At 42.9% G+C, this 21,416-nt stretch overlaps 1 protein-coding gene across 10 annotated transcripts in view; it reads left to right on the forward strand.

Moving 5' to 3' along the window:
• Positions 1-21,416, forward strand: part of FGGY (FGGY carbohydrate kinase domain containing) — a 415,080-nt gene that overhangs the window by 239,642 nt on the left and 154,022 nt on the right. For all 10 annotated transcript variants that reach the window (XM_068539986.1, XM_068539983.1, XM_068539982.1 and 7 more), the window contains one exon: positions 329-432. In XM_068539986.1, the coding sequence (XP_068396087.1) occupies positions 329-432 (104 nt within the window). The remainder of the gene's footprint in view (positions 1-328; positions 433-21,416) is intronic.

Genomic DNA, 21,416 nt, shown 5'->3' on the forward strand with positions numbered 1-21,416 from the left:
ACTATACATATAAACATTCAGCATGGTGCCTGGTAGTTCGAGAGCAAAAATCACTGATGGCTGTTGCTTTTATTATTCTAATTACAGTTAGTATTATTATTCCAATGTTCGAGGCTGTACACTGACAGAGAGTAAAGCAAAAGCAGAACATGTTTCCCTGTTCCCCTGGCAGGCCAGTTACGTTCTTTTGGTTTCTGTTTGAGACTGGCCTACACATGGAATGCTTTCTCAATGTTGTTTGGTATAAAAAAAGAGTATTTTATGTTTGTTTTAGTTTTCTTTCCTTCTTATTTTTTTTTTAAGAGGATTTTGTTTTGGTTTCTCACAGGAGTGATTGGAGCAGATGTGAGGGGGCATGGCCTCGCCTGTGAGGGACAGCCGGTGACGTCACGGCTGGCTATCATCTGTGGAACATCTTCTTGTCACATGGGGGTGAGTCTGCCCAGCAAGCGAGCGAGGGCGGGGCTACCACACTCCAGGGAGGACAGCCCAGCCCGGGAGGAGATCTGAGCTGCTGGCCCCTCCCCGCCTCAGTTCCTTCCCTTCCTGCCCGCCCCCACCCCCCGCCCCCCGTGCTGTGTCTAGTTGAAAGCTCAGCCCTCCTTCCAATAGCCTTGCTTAGATTTGCCAGATCTTTTTCCAGGGGCCAAATTCTTAAAAAGTGTGAAAAGGGTTGAGTCTGCCTTTGACATCACCCTGGCTAGAGAGCCGAGGCGGAAGGGGTGAAATCGGATCCAGAGATGGCCAAGCCTCGCTCCCAGACGATCTGTCCCTAGTGGGTAGCTGAGTCTTCTCTGCACAGGGGTGTCTATTTTCCTTGGCCGCTGAGCTCTCTCTCAATCAATATAAATCCGTCTCCCTGGGAGCAGTCTGATGATGTATAGAATTAGGCTGCATAGCATGACTTCAAAAGAACACTGATAAGCAATTTTCACTTTGTTAATTTTTCTTCATGAATTAGTGGAAAGGCTTTCTCCAAGATTGCAGTTAAAATTTAGTGCCTGCCCTAAAATTTATATCTTCTTTAAATGCATGAGTCTGAAAGCATTCCATTTCGATAAGTACCCATTTCTACCATATTTTTATTTAAAAGTCGTTACTCTGTTAAACTAAGATGGACGATGGACGATGGACGACTCCTTGGATTTTTCCCAGATGAGTAAAATAGAGGAGAGGGTGGGGGAGGAGGAGGAAGGCAAATGGGAGAGTAGCGGGGACATGCGTAAGGATTAGAGTGGGATCTGGGATACAGTCCAGGGCAGAATCTCTACGACGATGGAGGGACTTATGTGCCATGAGAAACCGTGTTTAGTTAACCGTGGGGACCAATGAGCCTTTTGTACCATGAAATATTTTGGTTGAGTAAATATTGATACTTTTACTTATCCAGTGATCCTCTGCTCTTGTGGCCGGGGCTGTGCTAAATCCTGGGGACGTAGGGATGACATAGGGCCTCCCATTGGTGAGATAGATGATGACAGGTATTACGGTACAAGGCCTCACAGGATAGATTCAGACTGAACTCGAGATACTGAGCATCTAGTATGTGCTAGGCATGGTGGCAGGGGTTCTCACACGTTTCATAAAGATGATGGGGCCGCCCGACTGGTTTCCAGTCCCAGTTCCTCCACTTCCTAAGGGTGGGCCCTCAAGCAAGGCACTTAACCCCTCTGGGCCCCAGATTCCTCATCTGTGAGATGTGGAGAGTTGTAGTACATGTCTCATAGTATTGTGAGGATGGATTGAGGTGACATTGCCAGGGTTAGCTCTCCATCACTTGCACTGGTGTTGCTGGGCAGAAAGGACACAGTGGCTGCCTGGGGAGGGTCCAGGATTAGGGACAACTTCCTAAAGGGACAGTAGTGCTGGACTTCTTGCACCCCCTCCAAAAAAAAATTCCTTCTGTTTGTATCTGTAGACGAACTCTTAAATGGAACTTCTTTAAGTTTAAAAGCCCTGGCCTCTTTCTTCCCCTCAGCAGCCCTATTGTAAGGCTTGGCTGTCAGCTGAAGGGAGAGATCTACGGAGGCCTAAGCCCGCCTTGAACAGGAGGTGCCCACCAGGGCAGTCAGACCTTATCTCCCCTGACATGAGTCTACACTTGCTAGCTTGTCTTCACTGAACACTGTTTTAAACCTTTTTAAATCATCTCCCATTTTCACAGGGACACATCTGATCTGGTTTCTCCTGTAAAGCCTAAATTTCAGGCATTTTTACCCCACTCAGTTGGGATTTATGAGCAAAAGCAAATCCATATGAATGTGAGTCTGTGACATCCCCATGTCTCAGTTTCCTGGTCTCTTAATGAAAATGATGCTCGCTTGTTGTACAGCATCCATTTTACAAATTAAGCAACTAAGGCCTAGAAAAAGCCAGTAATTTTCCCAAGGTCACCAAGCTATTCAGCTGGAGCTGAAAACTCAGGTCCAGCTCTGTCTGAGTTCCAAGTGCATCCCCCTCAGTGCCTTACTGTGTTGTGTGTGATTGTGATGTGTCCGTACAGGAGTGGAGAGAGCGTGGGCTTCAGAGTCAGATGGGTGTAGGTTTGGACATCTGCTTATGTGCTTTTTGGCCCTGTGACCTAAGGTGTGCTACTTAAGTTCTCTGAGCCTCAGATTCTTCATCCGTCACACTGAGGGTGAGGATGCCAGTCTTACAGGGCTTCTGGGTAACATGAATTATGTACATACATCTGTAGTACATAGTAGACACTCAGAAATTGTGGGGATTCTTATTACACTTTCCTAGTGATATAAAAGGCTCCCATGAAGCAACTGTTGGGCTTTAACGAGTTTGATGGGCAGCTGCAGTTGGTTGCAATGAATGAAAGCCATAAAATGCCAGTTTATTATGGTCGTGTTGTGCCGAAAATAAAGTCCCCACTCCCACCCCGCTTTGTACTTGGGAGTGGGAAGGAACCTTCTGGGCCAAGGGGATTAATCATCAGCTTTAATGTTATGTGGTGAGGGCGAGACTGTGGTCATGCTGGCGTCGGAAAATGCCTTTGATCTGGCTCAGGTGCTGGACTCCCAGCAAGCCAACAGCAGTGACACCTCTGTGAGGTCTAGGAGAGGTGCAGGTCTGAGGAAACGCTCCCAGGGAAACTCAAGGACCCTCTTTGTTGTGGTTCTGGCAAATAAAACCACCAACTGTCAGGGAAAATTCACCGAACAGAACACAGAGACCAGAGGGGTCTGTGGGCTTTTCAAAAAAGTGACTTCCAACTTGGTCTGAAGGATTCTCTTTCTTCCTGTCTGCTCACTGCTGATGTTTCTAATTCTGTAGGTTGATTGGGTCAAAATTCCCAGGAATCTTTTGTGTCTGATCCTGGTGGCTTCTTTCTAGCTCACCCAGAATGAATGAATGAAGGAATGTAACAAGTATTGGTACTTAGGAGTTGCCTTCCTTCACATCCCTGTTACTTCTAGGAATCTGGAGAAAAAGCCTGAGGTTGAACATAAGCTTTACTAATCAGGCCTTTGATATTTTAGAAGATACGAGTGTGGGCTGCACATTTATCTTCCTCGTAGATGATTTAATTAACAAGGAAAAAAAAATACTGTTCTTTTTTTAACTGCATGAAAGCAGAGCTGCTTGTTCAGAGTTAATTACTACCAACTCACCAAAACCCAAGATCATACGCAGCAGGGGTGAGCCAGAGGTTGAAAAGTCACAGGGTCAGATGGAGCTGATCCCTGCCATCGCTCCAGCACCCCTTTTCTCAAGCTGTCAAGGCAGGTTGTAACTTGGCAACTTGTCTTTAGTCAGCATGACAGATGGAGAGGGGACCGTGGGGAGGGGGTGGGGAAGACTGAAGAGGTAAGGTTTGAGCAGAACGATAGTTGGTAAGAGCTGGGAATTACATCTGCATCTTAAATCACTCAGAACTGAAGTTTTCTCAAAGTCTTAGATGACTGTAGGCATGGTGGTTCTCTATCATGCAGTGGGTGTGGAATTTCTAAAATAGGCTCTTATGCTGGCTTCACCACTTACTGTGTGAGTTTAGGTAAGACACTTTATCTTTCAGTACCTCAGTGTCTTCATCTATTATATGTGGGCAGTAGTATTTACCCAGAACGTTGTTTTGAGGATTAAATGAGGTAATCTTTGTAAGCAGCTTGGCACTGTACCTAGCACCATATACCAAATATGGTATTATTGTTAAAAATGATTCATTGAAGCTAGAATGATCCATGTGACAATGGATTTGAATTAAAGACATCAGGATGAACTCAGGTTGAGCTTAACGTAGATTACAGATGGATACATATAGAAATATTTACAGACGTGCAGGTATACAGGTTAGTAAACATACATGTATTTCCTAGCTGTGACAGCGGAGGGGGCCTAGAAACAAGGACACCCTAGCAGATAGTTGCTACAAGCACTCCTGGTGCCCAGATCTTGGTTTCTAATACCATTCTCCAATAAAAGGATCAGGGCTTCTTGGAGAAATGGTTGATCCTAGGACCAGGGCTGGAAATAGACAAGATGAGCCTAGAGTATCTTGTAGCACCAGAAAGTAAGATAGTGCTCAAAACAAAACAAAGTAACAACAAACCCCGCCTCCCCCCAACCCCACAAACTGTAGGGATTATCAGGAGCCAACCAAGGGAGCTTCCAGTGGCCAAAACTGTAACAATTTGAGCAGAATAATAAAGTGTGTTGGAGTATAACCCAAAGTATAGCATAAATATTATGAGCCCATACTGATATAAATAAATGAACAGAAGAGACTAATCTATCATGCAGGAGAATTTATATAGATATTCCCCCCTTAAGGAAGTGGAGCATAACTTCCTGTTCCTTCACAGCAAAGGAAGCCATAAACAAAATGAAAAGACAACCCACAGAATGGGAGAAAATATTTGCAAATGACATGATCGACAAGGGATTAGTCTCCGAAATTTACAAACAGCTCATGCAGCTTAATATCATCAAAACAAACCAATCAGAAAATCGGCAGAAGACCTAAATAGACATTTCTCCAAAGAAGACATACAGCTGACCAAGAGGCACATGAAAAGATGCTCAACATCGCTGATTATTAGAGAAATGCAAATCAAAACTGCAATGAGATATCACCTCACACCAGTCAAAATGGCTATCATCAAAAAAATCCACAAACAATAACTTCCTATTCCTTAAGCATGAGCTGCACATGGTGACTTCCTTTCAAAGAGGACAGTACAAAAAGGGAGAAGAAGAATAATTTTATAGTGGAGAAATCTGCCACACTAACTTCAGCCAGGTTATCAAGGTCAACACCAACAGTGATAAGTCATGTTGATAGTATGTACTGCTGACATGGTGTGAAGAGAATGGCGCTTTATCTCTGTTATCTTCCTCGCAAAAACCCATAACCAGGGTCTAATTAATCATAAGAAAAACATCAGACAAATTCCATTTGAGGGACATTCTACAAAATACCTGACTAGCACTCTTTGAAACTGTCAAGGTCATCAAAAAACAAGGAAAGTCTGAGAAATTATTACAGCCAAGAGGCGCCTAAAGAGATATGTAATGTAACATCCTGGATGGGATCCTGGAACAGAAGAAAGCTGTTAGGTGAAAACCAAGGAAATCTGAATCAAGTAAGGTGTTTAGTTAATGATATCATTATCTTTCTTTAATTGTGACATATGAACTTAATGTAAGATATTAATGATAGACAGAACTAGGTGTAGGGTCTATGGAACTCTGTACTACCTTCCCAACTCTTCTGTAATCTAAAACTGTTGTAAAATTAAAAGTTCATTTAAAAAAATTATTCATTAAATCATTCACTCATTACCAAAACATTTTCTTGTGTGTGCACGGCTAAGTACTAAGGGTATTAAGATAAATAAGATAGCGTGTCATGCCTGCCTTCATCGAGAAAGACAGACAAGAAGGAGATGACTACAGTTCAGAGTGGTAATTCCGATGGTAAGTTTAGGCCTGAATATGGAGAAGGGGACGACTCAAGCTTCCAGTAGACAGGGAAGCTTTCCTGTAGGATGTGCTATTTGTAGGACTGTAGTTTCCCCCCCAACACTGAGATGCTATTCCTGCCCAGTTTCAGGCACTAGACCCCTGGCCTCACCCTTCTCCTCTTTCTCTTCTGTGTCCACATCACCCACAGCAATACCAGTTTGCTCCTGGGTGGGATGTGGGTATTGCAGGCCCATTGGGAGAGCACCGCAGGAAGGGAGAATGTCACAGCTAAGAAGAGTGTGGGCAGGTTTCTCTGTCTTGGACTCTTTAGCAAGTGGCATTGGCAGAGGTCACTGAGAGAGGTGGAGAGGGAAGGGAGTCCATAAGGCACAGATAGGACCACCGTTACACCTCCCAGTGAAAGAGCTGAGCTACTGTGCATGATTCGCCAGGACTCGCTGTTGTCAGCCTCTGGGATCAGTGTTCTCAGGAGTCAGTCTCTCCATACTGAGGCTCGCGCTGGGCCCTGCAACTACATGTATGGAAAACAGACTGTATGCTAGGCATCGATTGGCGAGGAGAGGTTTGATGTGGTTCCATGAGCAGTAAGACAGCTTGTGCATTCAGGAAGCTCAGCGTAGTGTTTCTCCTGGCATTTGACGCAGGACAGTTCTACAGTGTGCTGGACAGAGGATGTTCAGCATCCCTGGTCCAGCCTCAGTCATTATAAGGAGACGTTAGCTGCTACCATCTATTGAGCACCTACAGTGTGCCAGACACTGTGCTAAATCCTTTATGTCATGTCATCAGTTCAGCAATCCTGTGAACTGGACACCATTACTCTCCCCATTTCACAAGTGAGGAAATGGAGGCAAAGAGCAGTTAAGTGGGTCACACAGTGTGACACACAGGAAGGGGGGACGCTCGTCTGAGCCCTCTAGGGGACTGACCCTAGAGTCCTTGCTCTTCCCTTTCAGGCACACAGCTTCTCCCAAATGCCTAGAGGAGAGGGAGAGCAGACTCTATTGGAATATGGGCAGATGTTGGTGCATACATCTCACCAAAGAAAAGGTTTGAATGACAAACACCTGAGAAGATACTCAACATCATTAGTCACTAGAGAAATGCCAATTCAAACCACAGTTGAGATCCACTACATGCTTGTTAGAATGGCTGACATTGTGGTGAAGATGTGGGAAAGTGGAACTTATGTGCTGCTGGTGGGAATGTGAAATGGTACAACCACCGTGGAAAATAGTTGATCAGTTTCTTACAAAGTCAGTGTACACCTACCGTGTGATCCACCTGTTCCACTCATAAAAGCATATGTCTGTACAGAAACGCATAGCAGTTTTGTCATAGCCCCAAACTGGAAACAGCCCAAATGTCTATCAACAGTGAATAGATAAAGTGTTGGTCCATTGTTAGAATGGAATACTACTAAGCAGTAAAAGGGAATGAGCTATTAATATAAGATACAACATGGATTAATCTCAAAATAATTATGCTGAGTGGGAGAAGCCAAAGAGAAAGAGTACAAACTATGTAATTCCACTTATTAAAAATTCTAGGAAATGCAAACTAATATATAATGACAGAAAGCACAATGAGTGGTGGCCTGCAATGGGGCAGTGGGCAGGGTAGGATTACAAATGGGCACAAGGAAACTTCTGGGGGTAATGGATATACTTACCTTGATTATAGTAATGTCTTCACTGGTGGGTGTCCTCTATGTCAAAACTTATCAAAGCAAACGTTTTAAAAATGCGCAGCTTATTGAATGCTAATTATAGCTCAGTAAAGCTTTTTTATTATTAATTAATCAATTTATTTATTTGGTTGCACCAGGTCTTAGTTGCGGCACATGGGCTCCTTAGCTGGGGCTCGCATGCGAACTCTGAGTTGCAGCACGCATATGGGATCTAGTTCCCTGACCAGGGGTCAAACCCAGACCCTCTGCATTGGGAGCATGGAGTCTTAACCACTGCGCCACCAGGGAAGTCCCAATAACGCTTTAAAAAAAAAAAAAAAAAAAGAATACCAGAAAAAATAACAACAATAATAGTAGTGCCTGCAATCACTTATATAGTGCTTACTATATTCCAGGCACTGATTTAAATCTATCTCTAAAAATTGTTTGGTCCTCATTTAAAAAATAGTACATAGTAGGTGCTCAATAAAAATACTAGTTGTCACTTCTTTCCTTCTAACCCAAGTTAATTCTCTAGCTACTCTGATATATTTTACTGTTCTGCTCTTTTGATCCCTAGCACGGACCAATAGGTATGGTTATTTGTGTTTTAATGGTAGCAGTTTGTACCTCAGATGGAGCTGACTTGCCTAGTGTGTCCACGTTAGTGGGTCCATGTCTCCATTGCCCCCCTTGACCCATGCTGTCCAGTTGAGAGCTGGGGCATAATAGATGCTTAGCGACCGTATGTCTGGATTGCTCCCCACCCACGCGCCTCGCTGACAAGTGTGCAAGCGCTTCGATTTTCCTAAATCTCCTTTCACTCCTTCCCAGTCCAGTGGGGCTGTCTTTCAGCATCCGTCTCTGCTGAGTGGGAACCAACTAACTGGGAGAAGCGCCCCGTGTCTGAGATGCTGTCAGTCTTGTTTCCCACCCCACCTTACCGGGGACACCTGCGAGTTCCCTCGGCCTCTCTGGGAAGTGAGAGTCTCACTGAACAGCTTTACCTCAGTGGGGCCTGGGAGATACAAACCAGCCACACTTGCCCTCTCTTCTTTCCTCCACCACGCAAGTCTTCCGGAACTCTCCATTCCCATCTATCAGCCCCCTGTGCCCTTGGGGGAAGAACAGGATCCATTCCCAGCAGCTCTTCAGGATGCACTTTGGCTCAGAGTGGATCTGCAGCCTGATCTCTATTCTGTTGGGAAAAGAGGGTTCAGGAGCCCTAGAGTCTTGGGCTCTAACCAGAGAAAAGCCACCCTTAGACCATGCCACGTCGTTGGAGCTGCATTCTTTGGGTGATGACTGTAGCAGCTCTGTGTTTCACCCAGGCCCAAGCTAGAGCAACAAAGGATGCTGTGCATCATTCCTCACAAGGGAAATGCAAAGGCAAATGCAAACCCCAGTGAGACCCACTACACGCTTTTCAGAGTGGCTGAAGTCCGGCAAGGATGGGGAACTGGAACTCTCACACGCTCCTGCTGGGAACGTGAAATGGCACAGCCCCTTTGGAAAATAGTTGAGCAGTTTATTACAAAGAAACTCATACCTACTGTGTGATCCAGCCGTTCCACTCCCATAAAAGCTGGGCAGGACTGTCTGGTCCCATGTTTCTGGAAGCCCACCAGGAACGCAGCAAAGCCAGGTGTAACACAAGGCCTTTCATAAGGTCAGAAACAAAAGCCTCTGATGAGAGTCTGTCAACTGGCCTGAGCTCAGCTTTCCACAAAAGACGGCAGGCAGCTTGCCTGGAAGAATGGTAGAAGCAGAGGGAAAAAACAAAATTAGCAGCAGTAACAATAGCAGCTAATATTTACTTCATGATTATCATGGGCTAAGAAATGTGCATCTATTACTGTATCTAACCCTCATAATAACCTTATGCAGTTATCAGCATTATCCTCCCATTTTACAGGGACTGAAACTGGGTCTCAGAGAGGCAAAATACTTACCCAAGTCATATAGCTAGTAAGTCCTAGAGATAGTTTCTAACTCAGGCTGTTTGATTCCAGCGCTCACATTCTCAGTTCTTTGCAGAACCATGAGACTGGGGCCATAGCATGGGTTAGTCATGCACACGGGTGTTTTGCAGAAATGGGGTGAAGTGATTACAAGGCAGATCTTTTCCAAAGGCTGGTGAGAACTGCAAAGTGAGGGCTGGATGCAGCTTGACCACAGTGTTCTCATTTTCCCTCCTTCCCAGTCTTTCAAATCTCTGCCTTTCAAGGGGCCCCCAGTCTAACGATAACAATAAAAATAAATAGCATCACTTGTCACCATCATCCCCTGGGCGGAGAGTATTTATGAGACTTTTTATTTGTCATCTTCCCTGTTTCTGTGCTGCTTTGTGGTCAAGTACTGAATTAGGCAATTTGAAGACATGTGGCTAACTTCCCAAATCACAGAGATGTTTTGTATTCGTTTGGAAGAGCATGAAATGAAAACCACGTTGATTATTTTTTTTCCCTTTTTCTATTTACCACTCATCTGCTGTATGGGTTACTGTGGTACTGTGGCTGCTGAGGACGACCTAGCAGTGATGGAAGTATTTGTGCTCTTCCAGCGAATGAGTGAGGATGAAAAGGAGGCTGAGACAGCCAGGGCAGAGCCCTCGCTAAGTGTCGGCTACTGTGCCACGGGCCTCAGCACACATCAGCGCATCTAGTTTATTAAACTACATAGTCACTAACCGAACGAACTTTTTGGCCAGCCCAATGCATACATTTAGTCCAGGGGTTTCAGGATTTTCGCCTTGTTGCTTCCCCCTTGTTTTTTCATCCCCATCTCCCACTCTCCTTGTGCGCTCCACCAAGGGCCTCTTTTTTCACCTTAATTAAATTTTCATATCTTTTTGTCCCCCAGAGCCATCAGAAGTTTGGCGTAATATTCTGCTCTTCCACTTAACCGGTGTTAGAACACCAGGAGGAATAACATCTAAGAGACCAAAGATCCCAGAAGAACCCATGAGAAATTTTTTGAGCAATCAGTGCTGAAGGATTGAGGTTGAAAGTCTCTTTCTAATGAACAGTCAGTGGCTCCCTACTGCTGATAGAAATTAAAAGGTTCAGTGTGAAAACTGAGTGGACATTTTGGCCATGTCATAGATTTGAGATATATTCCGTTGAAAAAGAATGGAAGTCTTAAATCCCAAGGATGTGAAAGTTACTGCAGTGCTGTGATGCATTGTTTTAAACTTTTTTCACTGAAAGATAATGCACATACCATAAAATTCACCCCTGCCATGTGTTTTTCAAACCTCTAGAGAACTGAGTATAGTGATGTTTGAGAAAGAGAAATTCTCAGTGCCCAGATTTTAGGTTATACTGTGGAATGATACCAGCACGGGATCTTTATTACTTACAGAGGTAACAGAAAGATACCACAAAGCAGTAAATTTCCACTTGCTTGCACTTAGGGTAGCACCTGACACATGGTATGGGTCTAGTAAATATTGGATTGATAGATGGGCAGAAGGATGGACAGAAATATACTGGGCAACCATCAAGGTTTGTTGAAGAATAAACCGTGCCATACCAGTTTGGTGTCCTTTTTTTTTTTTCTTTTTTCTTTCTTCGTTTTTCGATGGGTTGACAGGCTGTGTGGTGAATGAAGGGACATCCAGCATGTCAGCTCTCTGGTCTTCAGGAAGGCTTCAGGTTCTTTCTTGATGAACTGACCCTTCCCACTTGACACAGCAGCGTTGGTCCATTCAGTCACAAAATTCCGTCCACCTGAGAATTGATTTTTTTCACTGAATTATACCTTGAAGTAGGCCATAAGCAAAATCATAAAACTGATTGAAAAGTATTCGTATCATCCAATTGCCAAATTTGTGTTTGGGCCTCCAGCCATTGGTTTTAGCCTTGTGTGGAGCCAGGCAGAGACTGAGCCCTGATTCTGTTGGTTGGGGGGATGTTTAACTGGAGGGTGCTTTTGAATGATTGATCAGCCGCCCAGGAGCTGCTTGACGTAGACAAGTCACAGGCCACCCTGACTTACGTACCTGCCATCCGCCTTCACGTTAAACTCCACTGCAAGTTCCTCAGGTTTCTATGTAACTCTCAGCTGAGACATTAGCTATGATCTTCAAAGACAGGGCTAGGGTTCTCTGGAATTAGGGAGATGGCCCACAAAAAAAAAAAGAGGGAGCCCACAGAGAGGATGGCCAGTTATATTAATATATGTACACATTCTTCTGTGATGTGCAAGACCCTAATTTGCGTGGACCTACTTTGACAGATTCATAGTGAAGATGGTCCTGAATACTAAGTCTGATGGCTTCACTCTCCCGATTAAAATCTCTCAGCGAGTCTCCTGAATTCTCGCTCCACGTAGGAAATCTCACGTGATCTGAGCCCTGCCCACCCCTGGCCTCATCCCCTGCTATCCCTCACTTTTCATCCTGTATTCTAGCAGGTACATCTCATATCATTATATGAATTCCATGGGGCCAAAGTTTGAGAATAGAAAATATCCAGATTTTAGAAAGTTAATACTGTACGTCTACAGTATGTTACATAACAATGCCAGTGAGATCTGGGGTAGCACCCATAATCAATCACATTTGTATTTCTGTAGTAAGACCTGCGAATATTCAGACCAAGTAGGTTAAATAGGTTCTAAAGAGCAAGATATTTATTCATTTTGCCATCCAATGAATCATCAAAAAACTTTGGTATTTGGAATGCTTTGAATTGAAGTATAGACTTCTTGAAAAGAGCCTGTGCTTTCTCACTTGGCCTTAAGACATATTTTTCTCTCTGCCTGGAGTGGCCACATCTCCCTTCTACCTGGTGAGTATCATTACCACCAGAATCATCATCATTATTATAATTCACATTTATTGAGCACTTACTATGTTATTTGATACTCCCATTAAACTCTGGGATGGCCCTCATTGTATTATGATCCCAAATGTTCAGATAAGGAAACTGAGGCTTGGGGAGGTCACAAGGCAAGGAGGAGGTAGAACTGAGGTTGAACCAAAGCCCAGGGACCCTAGAATCTGTGTTCTTAGTCACTACAGTATCCTCAGTATGTGTCTTCCCCAAAGTTCCCCAAAGGTCAGGTGGTACTTCCATGCAACCCTTGTTCCTTTCTCCAGCATGTCTGGTGAGTTGTACCTCCTCAGAGGCCCTCAGAGTTCTTTAAGCCCAGCTCTTGGGCAGCACTTACCACTCCCTGTCTTCCCCACAAGGCTGAGCTTATTGAGCAGTCAGGGAAAACCCTACTTCATGCTCTTTGACCATGGCACATAATAGGCACTCAACACATCGTATGTTATCAAGTTCACCCAAAGAGGTGTGCTAACAGATAGCAAATAATTTGTATCCCCTGTGAGGTTAGATAGTAAACGCCATCACAATTTCAAGGATAAAAAATCTGGATCTAAAAAAGAAAAAGAAATATTCACCAAAAGAAGGCTACTCAAGTTTATGTGTGGTATGTAAAGAAGAGGAATTTGCTGGGGACAGTATTTTAGGGATGAACAAGGAACATGTTTATACTTAGGAAACAATAGCTAGGATTTATTAAATAATTACCATGTGCTAGTTTCTCTGCTAGGCAGTCTATATATAGAATATCTAATCCTCACAATAAATATGTGAGATTAATTTATGAAAGAGAAAGGTGTAGTAGCCATGTTTTAGGTCAGAATAAAGAGTAATACAAATATATTCAGATTTAACAAAAGTCAAATGTCATTAGAGGGCGGTAGCCTAAAATGACCCAATAGGGTATATTTCTCCATCTAAGAGATGATAGAATTGAGGTCAGAAAGATTACAGAGCTAGGACACGGCAGGGGAAGCCAGGTCTGGCTGGTCTCCTGTCTTTTATATTCACTCCTTGAAAACGTTAACATGGTACCGAAGTATATCCCACTATCCTACCCAGAACTGGGTCCGGTTTCGAGTTCTGCTTCTGGAAAAAGCTGCTGGAACTTGGAAGGAAGCACATAATACACAGCTACAATGTTTAAGAGAAAGTGAGCCCCACGAGCAAAGTTTGGGATGGTTAAGAGATGGGCTAGTTCTGACTGCTTAAGAGAAACCTTATGAGTTGGCTTAATTTTCTTGTTTATTAAAGTTTTTGTGATCATAAAATGACTAACTCTTTCTTGGTGCTTTAGAGTTTGTAAAATGCCTTTTGGAGTGTAATGCTCGGAATTACTAAGTAAGGCAGACAGAGCAGGTGTTTTCTTTTTTTAAATGAGGCTCGAAGAAACTGAGTGATTTGTCCAAAGTCCCACAGCTAGTAAGGGTTAGGGCCAAGACTCAGATACATATGTGAGCAAACCCCAAGCCTCTTCTGCCACGTGCTTAGTTGGTTCATCTTTGTTTACTCAAATTGAAGGATCCTGCAGTTGGGGAAAGTCTGGTTCCTCACAGGAAGGGCTCTTGATTCTGCGTTACTAGTCCCCATTGTGACTGTAAATTCTCCATTGAACTGCCAGCCAGTGGTTCTCAATTACTATGCATAAAATGTCCCTGGAAACTCCTTACAAATGCAGTTCTTCAGGTGCCACTCCCACGGGGAGTGATTCATTGAGTCTTGCTGGGAAGGAGTATTTATGAATCTGTCATTTTAACAAGTGCCCCAGTGATTCTAATCAGGAACTTTCAGAAAAATGGCTCTAAGCTCCTTCCGAGTAGCCGTTATATCTTTCCGTCACTGTTTCCTCAGTGCCTAACAGAGCGCCTTGTACATAGAAGGTACTCTAAATTTACTTCAGTGAATTACGGAGTAAATGAATGTAAAAGTAGTATAAAATGTAGTACATTAAGTTGGATGGTCAGTCAGTCCCTGCTGTTTTGGGTCACTCTTGGAGATTCCTTGAGTCTCCATCCTTTCAAAGAAAGCCTCTCTTGGTAGGCTTAGGTCTAGACAGATTGAGAAGTCAGGACTTGGAGAGAGTACTGCGTAGAATCTGCCAAAAATTAGAGATTGTAGAATTCTTATTTTCTTATGAAAAGCAGGATGAAGTGAAACCATGGGGGACCCCATTTGCAGCTCTGTGCAGACAGACTCAGAAACCAAAGCACAGACACACCAGGATGCAACAGGAAACCACAGGGGTCTAAGATCTTTCAGTGTAAATAGGAAGTCAGAGTTTACTTTTGAACACACAAGTGCCAAGTTGAAGTGCAGTGTGTAATCCACCTCTCTGCCCAGGCCTTCCTTGAGCCCGGGCACAGACGAAAAATGATGCCATCTGGGTAAAAGTGTTTTCAAATGTTTGTTCTGATCAGGGCTTGGAGCTTGCTTCTTTTGTTTGTGCTGGTGAATAACTTGGGACACAGGTGCAGTTTGGACTTGAAAGCATTAATTGCTCTCCCTGGTTTTCCCTGTAGTGATATCTGAAACTCCCGTCTTCCTCTACAAAGTAATCTTAATCCACATACGTTTATAAAGCATTTGCCATTGACAGTTGCCTTTCGTATACCGCATCTGTGGACCTTTGTGTCCAGGTGCATAGTAGTGGAACGTTGGTGGACACTTAATAGGTACTCTGTGGCCAATCGGGTTGACATCTGTAATCGCATTTGATTGCTACCATTGCATTGGACACTAATAAGTAGGATACAAATGATCATCACCGTTTTGAGATAAGGAAAATGTGAGAGCGGTAGAAAAGACATGGGTTTTGAAGTCAGACAGACCTATATTCACATCCAAAATACTTAAACTTTCTTATCCAGGGTGCCTTCTTTTATTCAGCCAGTTGTTCTTGAGCTTCTACTGTGTGCCAGGCACCGCAGTGAAAGTGGTGAGCAAAAGTGGACACAGACCTTACAGTCTAGTGGGGAAGATGGATTCTAAGCAAACAATCACAAAAATAGGTAATTACAGACATTGATAGATGCTTTACATTCATACCCTGCTGGAGGGAGTACAAATTGTTATAATCACTTTGGAAAACAGTGAAGCGTTGTTTGAATATGCACATACCCTGCACTCTGCCAATTCCATTCCTAAGTAAAAACCTGGAGAAACTATTGTACCCTTGTACCAGTGTGTACCCAGAGACAAGTACAAGAGTATTCATAGCATTATTTTTCATAATAACTCCAAATTTGAATCAACCCAAATTTCTACCAATAATAGAATGAATATACTTAATTGTGTTATATTCTTACAGTGGTATACATACTTAAATTGAAGGAACTACAGCTACATAAAACAATGTAGAGGAGTCAAACAATTTTAAGTGAAAGAAACAGGGCATGAAAGAAAATACAGAATTATTTTATTCATATAAGGTTCAAAGAAACAAGAGAGTCAATACATTTTAGGAATGTATGTATAGGTGCTGAACCTAGAAAGACAAACAAGGAAATAATTTTTTTGCCATGAATATCAGGACACTGGTTACTTACATGGCGGTGGGTGGGGTGCTGGTTGTTGAGGTTAAAAAAAAAAAAAAAAAAACAAAAGTGCCTTCCCAGAGGGGCTTTGGAGAAGTGGCATTTACTGGTGAAGGACGGATGAGTCTTTATTATCAGTCTTTGAATTGTGCACATCTGTTTTATACACTCTTCTGTATGTATGATATGTAAGTGCTGTGAAGCGGAGGAACAACCGTGGGAACGTAAAGCCAAGTGACTGATAAAGTTTGGGTGGTCGGCTTCTGTAAGGCAGGGATGTTTGAGCTGAGATACTTTGATTAGGCAACTAAGCAGAGTCTAGTAGGGAGCAAGGAGGGCTATATGTGGCGGTGGATAAGAGGAAAGTGGTCCAGGAAGAGTACAGCAGGATAATGGGAGGGAAATTGGCAGATTGGGTGTGGGACAGGAGGGAGGCGTGACACAAGTTAAGGCTGGAGAAGCAAAAAGGGTCAGAACATGCTGGGTTTATAAGCCTTATGAAAGATGTTGGTCTTTTATCTTAAGAGAAACTGAAAGGTTTTAATCACAGTGGGTAACATAAGTAGATTTACAAAGGATCAAAATAACTACAGTTTGGAGAACAGATTGGAGAGAGACCAGAGTGGATGCTAGGAAACCAGATAGAAGGAGATTGGAGATCGGGTGAGAGATGATATCGCAGTAGCTTGTCTCAGATTATGGCGGGGGAGATGGAGAGAAGTGGATATATTTGAAAGATGGTTAGAAGGTGAAATTTATGGTACTTTTGGCAGTGAAAATGCCCAGCTTGCAGGGTGCATGCAGTTGGGGCTTCCCAGGAGAAACCTTTCTGTTTAAAATGGATGTTAAGGAGACAATAGAAACATGACATCTAAAGGCAGTGTATGATCCTGAATTGGGTCCTAGACTAGAGAAACTGTTTTTCCTTTTCCTGTAAAAGATGTTTTGTGGACAACTGATGAAATTTGAATAAGGCCTATAGATTAAATAATAGAATTGTGTCCATGTTTATTTCTTGATATGATCATTGTACTAGGGTCATATAAAATAATATGCTTCTTTTTATGAAATGCATACTTAAGTATTTAGGAGTAAATGGGCATTATATCTACAACTTACTCTCAAATGGTTCAGAAAAAAATTTTTTACATACACACAACGTGTGTGTGTGTGTATGTGTGTGGATGCATGGATGGATAGATAGATAGATTAGATGGATAGATAGATAGGTAGATAGATATAGATAGATATTCTTTTTCATATGCTTTTCCATTACAGGTTATTACAAGATAAGTAATATAGTTCCCTGTGCTATACAGTAGGACCTTGTTGTTTATTTTATATATAGTAGTTTGTGTCTGCTAATCCCAAACTCCTTATTTCCCCCCTGCCCCTTTGGTAACCATAAATTTGTTTTCTATGTCTGTGAGTATGTTTCTGTTTTGTAAGTTCATTTGTATCATATTTTAGATTCCACATATGATACCATATGATATTTGTCTTCCTCTGTCTGACTTATTTCACTTAGTATGATAATCTCTAGGTTCATCCATGTTGCTGCAAATGGCATTATTTAATTCTTTTTTATGGCTGAGTAGTATTCCATTGTGTGTGTGTGTGTGTGTGTGTGTGTGTGTGTGTGTGTGTGTGTGTATCACATTTTCTTTATCCATTCATCTGTCAATGAACATTTAGGTGCTTCCATGTCTTGACTATTGTAAATATGCACTTTATTAAATTATAAAATGTGCATGTATTATACACTCTCTGCATGCATGATATCTTTCACAGTAAATTTTAAACTATAGAGCCAGGTGATCTTTTGTGGTTTGGATAGTCAAGGAAGGCTTCTGTAAAGCAGTGATGTTAGAAGTGTCATATTTTGGTTAGAAAAGAAAGAGGTCCAAGCAGAAGGGACAGTATGAGCTTCATCTGTGAGATCATTATCCCCTGCAAAATTTCTTCTCTCTCTTCCCTTCTTTATACCTTTTGTTGTTGTTGTCAATTTTTGTATAATTGTGTTTGTCAGGACCTTCAGTATTATATTGAACAGTTATAATGATTAAAAAGCCATCTCATCTTGTTCCTGATATTAGAGGGGCTGTGTCTGAAATTTCTCTTGTGAATATGATATTTGCTGGAGATTTTTGAGATATATAGATATATCAATAATTATAGATGTAGATATTCCTTTTGTGAAATTGAGACAATGATCTTCCATAGCATTCAGGACAGATGATCAGTAACCCATGCTTGAATAACCACTAAAGTTGATTTTATCTGGCAGTTCCCTTCCAGGGCCAGGGAACAGCATCACTATGAACGTCACAAAGGCAGGGACTGTCGACTCTCCATTGTATCCTCTGTGTCTGTCCGAGTGCCTGGGACTGAGTTAGGCATTCAGTACTTACTGAATGAATGAATGGAAGATACTTAATAAGTATTTGTTGAATGAATGGGTTAAAGTTAGAAATTATTTTTTTAAGGGGAGCCAAAAACCTTGCTGCTCTCTACAGCCCCCCACACGCTGCGAACAGTCAGTGGTGCTGCCGTCCTTCCGTGCTCTCAGCACGTGGCACAGTCAGCTGGGCATTTGACGTGGGGAGGAAGAAATGAATGATTCAGTCACAGAACATTCCGTTGCTGGCTATTAGACTTTGCTCCTAATGATTCACCTTTATTTGAACTGGAGCCAGGTGGTAAAAGATGGTTTAATCAGGACAAACATAAAATACTCTCTTTAGTGGAATAATTGCTTATTTCATTTTCTCCTTAAAGTTGGCCATTCATCTCATGCCAGTGTCTTTCAATTTATGTATGTTGCCATGAAGTATTGAAAGTGATTGTTCTGAATTAAGTCAAAAGTACTTACGAAGAATTGTCTTAGTGTGTTAGCAGAGGGTTCAGAATTCCAGTATGAAATTGGAAAGTGGTTGGTAGAGTGGCAGGCTTACATCCAAAAAGATTTGAATGCCCTAGTAAGGTTATATAAAGGTTTGTTGGTGGATAACTGAGGGAAGTTGGTTGTCATAAAACAGGCAGTTAAGTAAGAATATCTTAGTAGTTTTGAATACTTTATGGTGGTTCTAATCGTATATATACTTCTCATTTTAAAGGGGATTTCATTTAATAAGTTAGTTAAAGAAAGTAACAGCCAGTATTAGAATGTCTGGTGTCCAGAAACTGATGACTTTTTCCTGACTTGGGTCTCTGTTCAAAAAGCCTTTGATGACTCCAGAAAGTAACAGTTAATTTATGGAGCCCTAGCTAGCTCTGTCCACCTCCTCTCCCACGTACACTCTCCGCTCCAGCTACCTGTAACGAGATCTTATAATGGGGGTCTTCCTTTCCTCGAGCTTTTGGAAGAGGCCCTAGAGACCAGACCACCTACGTAGGGCTTCCTAAAAGACTGTGAAACTAGTGTTAAAAGCCACCCTGAGGATATAAAACAGAAGTAGAAGTCCGAGGAAAGAAGCCAAGGTTGACTGTTGTATCTGAGATACTAAGTCAGAAAGTGAGGGCTGCTCTGGGAACGGGCTGTATGTCCACTGAAGACAAGGCAAAGGTGTGTGTGGGTCCAGCACAAGGGATCCAGCTGGGTATGTCGTAAATGGGACCCCGTCCCAAAGGAATGAGTGAGGAGCAGTTGGGATTACCCCTGAGGTCCAGGAATGAAAGGGAGTCATGAGCAGAGCAATGGAGAGATGGAGAGGGATAGGATAGAGAGAGGGAGAGAAAGCACACCCCAGGCGTACTACTGTGGGGTTATGGGGAGTCCCCAGTGGGCTGGTTGTAGTGAATCACCAGAACCGCATCATGAGAGAGTTCATTTTGGACCTGCACCCCACCCTGAGGACATGTCGGAGCCAGATCACGACCCTTTCAGTCAAGTAAGACCTCCCCGAGGCACCTGACCCGTGTAGAGCAGACTGAGCGGCAGGCAGCTGGCCAGCAGAGGGGAGGGTGGAGGAGGAAAGATAGGAGCAACCCGAACCCCACAGCCCCCTGCCCCCAGCTATGCTTCGAAGTCAGTGGTAGCCAAAGGAGAGAGACATTTTCAATTAGACGGGATGGGAGTTTTAAATATTATTGATAAAATGGAGTGTTCACATTTAATGTTGAAGGTGGACCGAGGACTTTTTATTATTTCAGGGTGTAGGAATAGTATGGCTCTGCCTGAAATTTCATTCCCGAACTAGGAAGAAGAGTTCACAGAACAAATTTTACAGGGAGTAGAGAAGTGAACAAAGCGGTTTTCCTCCTATATGCCGTAACTATGCGGGCCCTTCCATAAACTAGGACATACTCCAGGCTCTGGCCGTTCTTCCCTCTCTCTCCTACGTTGACAAATCTTTTTCTACTTAATCACGTAAGACGACAACATGCTGTAATAGCTTCCTTCTAAAGAACTGGAGAGAGGGAGGAAAAAAAACTCTCTCAACCCCGTATCGGACTCCTGTATCCCCATTTATCTGCTGTCTTTACTTTTCTGCCCTCATCTATCACTTTTCTCATTGTTCACACCACTCCAGCTGCACTGATTCTTTGTTGTTCATGTAAGATGGCAAGCACACCCCTGCCACAGGGCCTTTGCACTTGCTCTTACCTCTCTGCCTGTATCACTCCTAACTCCATGCTTCCCTCCCTCATTCCCTGGCAGTCTCAGTTTAATGTAACCTCATCGTTAAGGTCCACCCAGATCACCCTGTATTAAAATAACAACACTTGCCCCCATGACACTACTTAACCTCTCTTTCCTGCTTTATTTTTCTAAAAAGCCTTATCACAGCTGACAGATTATATATTTGAATTTTCCTGTATTTTTATCACCCCACTTTCCACCACACCATATAAATTCCATGAAGGCAGGACTTTGTTTTTTTTTTCCCAGCTATATCCCTAGACCCTTGAACAGTGCCTTGAATATGGTAGCCACTTACAAATACTTCTTGAATCAAGGAATGCTTCCTGACTTGCTTTGGCCTTTCCGTATGCTATTTCTTCAGGCAAGAAAGCTTCTCTTTCCCTTCCTTTTTTACACCTCCACCCCAATGAGCCTGCTAAAATCCTGTGCATCCTTTGAGACCCCATTTGCATACCACCTCCTCTCTACCTCTGTCCTATTCAGATGTTATCACTCTCCCCAGAACTCTGAGCTCTCAGTTATGTTTCACTTTAATCTTCACCACTAGATCGTCCTGCTTCAGGCTCATGTTCTTTCTTGATGTTTAGGTTTCAGAGATGACTCACTCGGCAACCGCAGGTCCTTCTCATGTTGTAGAATTGCAGACTAGCTGTCTTCAAACTCCATACAACAGGATAAATCCTAAATCTAGCCCTTCTAATCCCTCAGCATTTTCCTTTCTCCTTCTCTTTCTCCTCCTCTTTCTCCTCCTCCTCCGTCTCCTCCTTATTTTTCCTCTTCTCTTCTTCATCATAAAG

Source organism: Eschrichtius robustus, chromosome 3, assembly GCF_028021215.1.
Source record: "Eschrichtius robustus isolate mEscRob2 chromosome 3, mEscRob2.pri, whole genome shotgun sequence".
Classification (NCBI taxonomy): Eukaryota; Metazoa; Chordata; class Mammalia; order Artiodactyla; family Eschrichtiidae; genus Eschrichtius; species Eschrichtius robustus.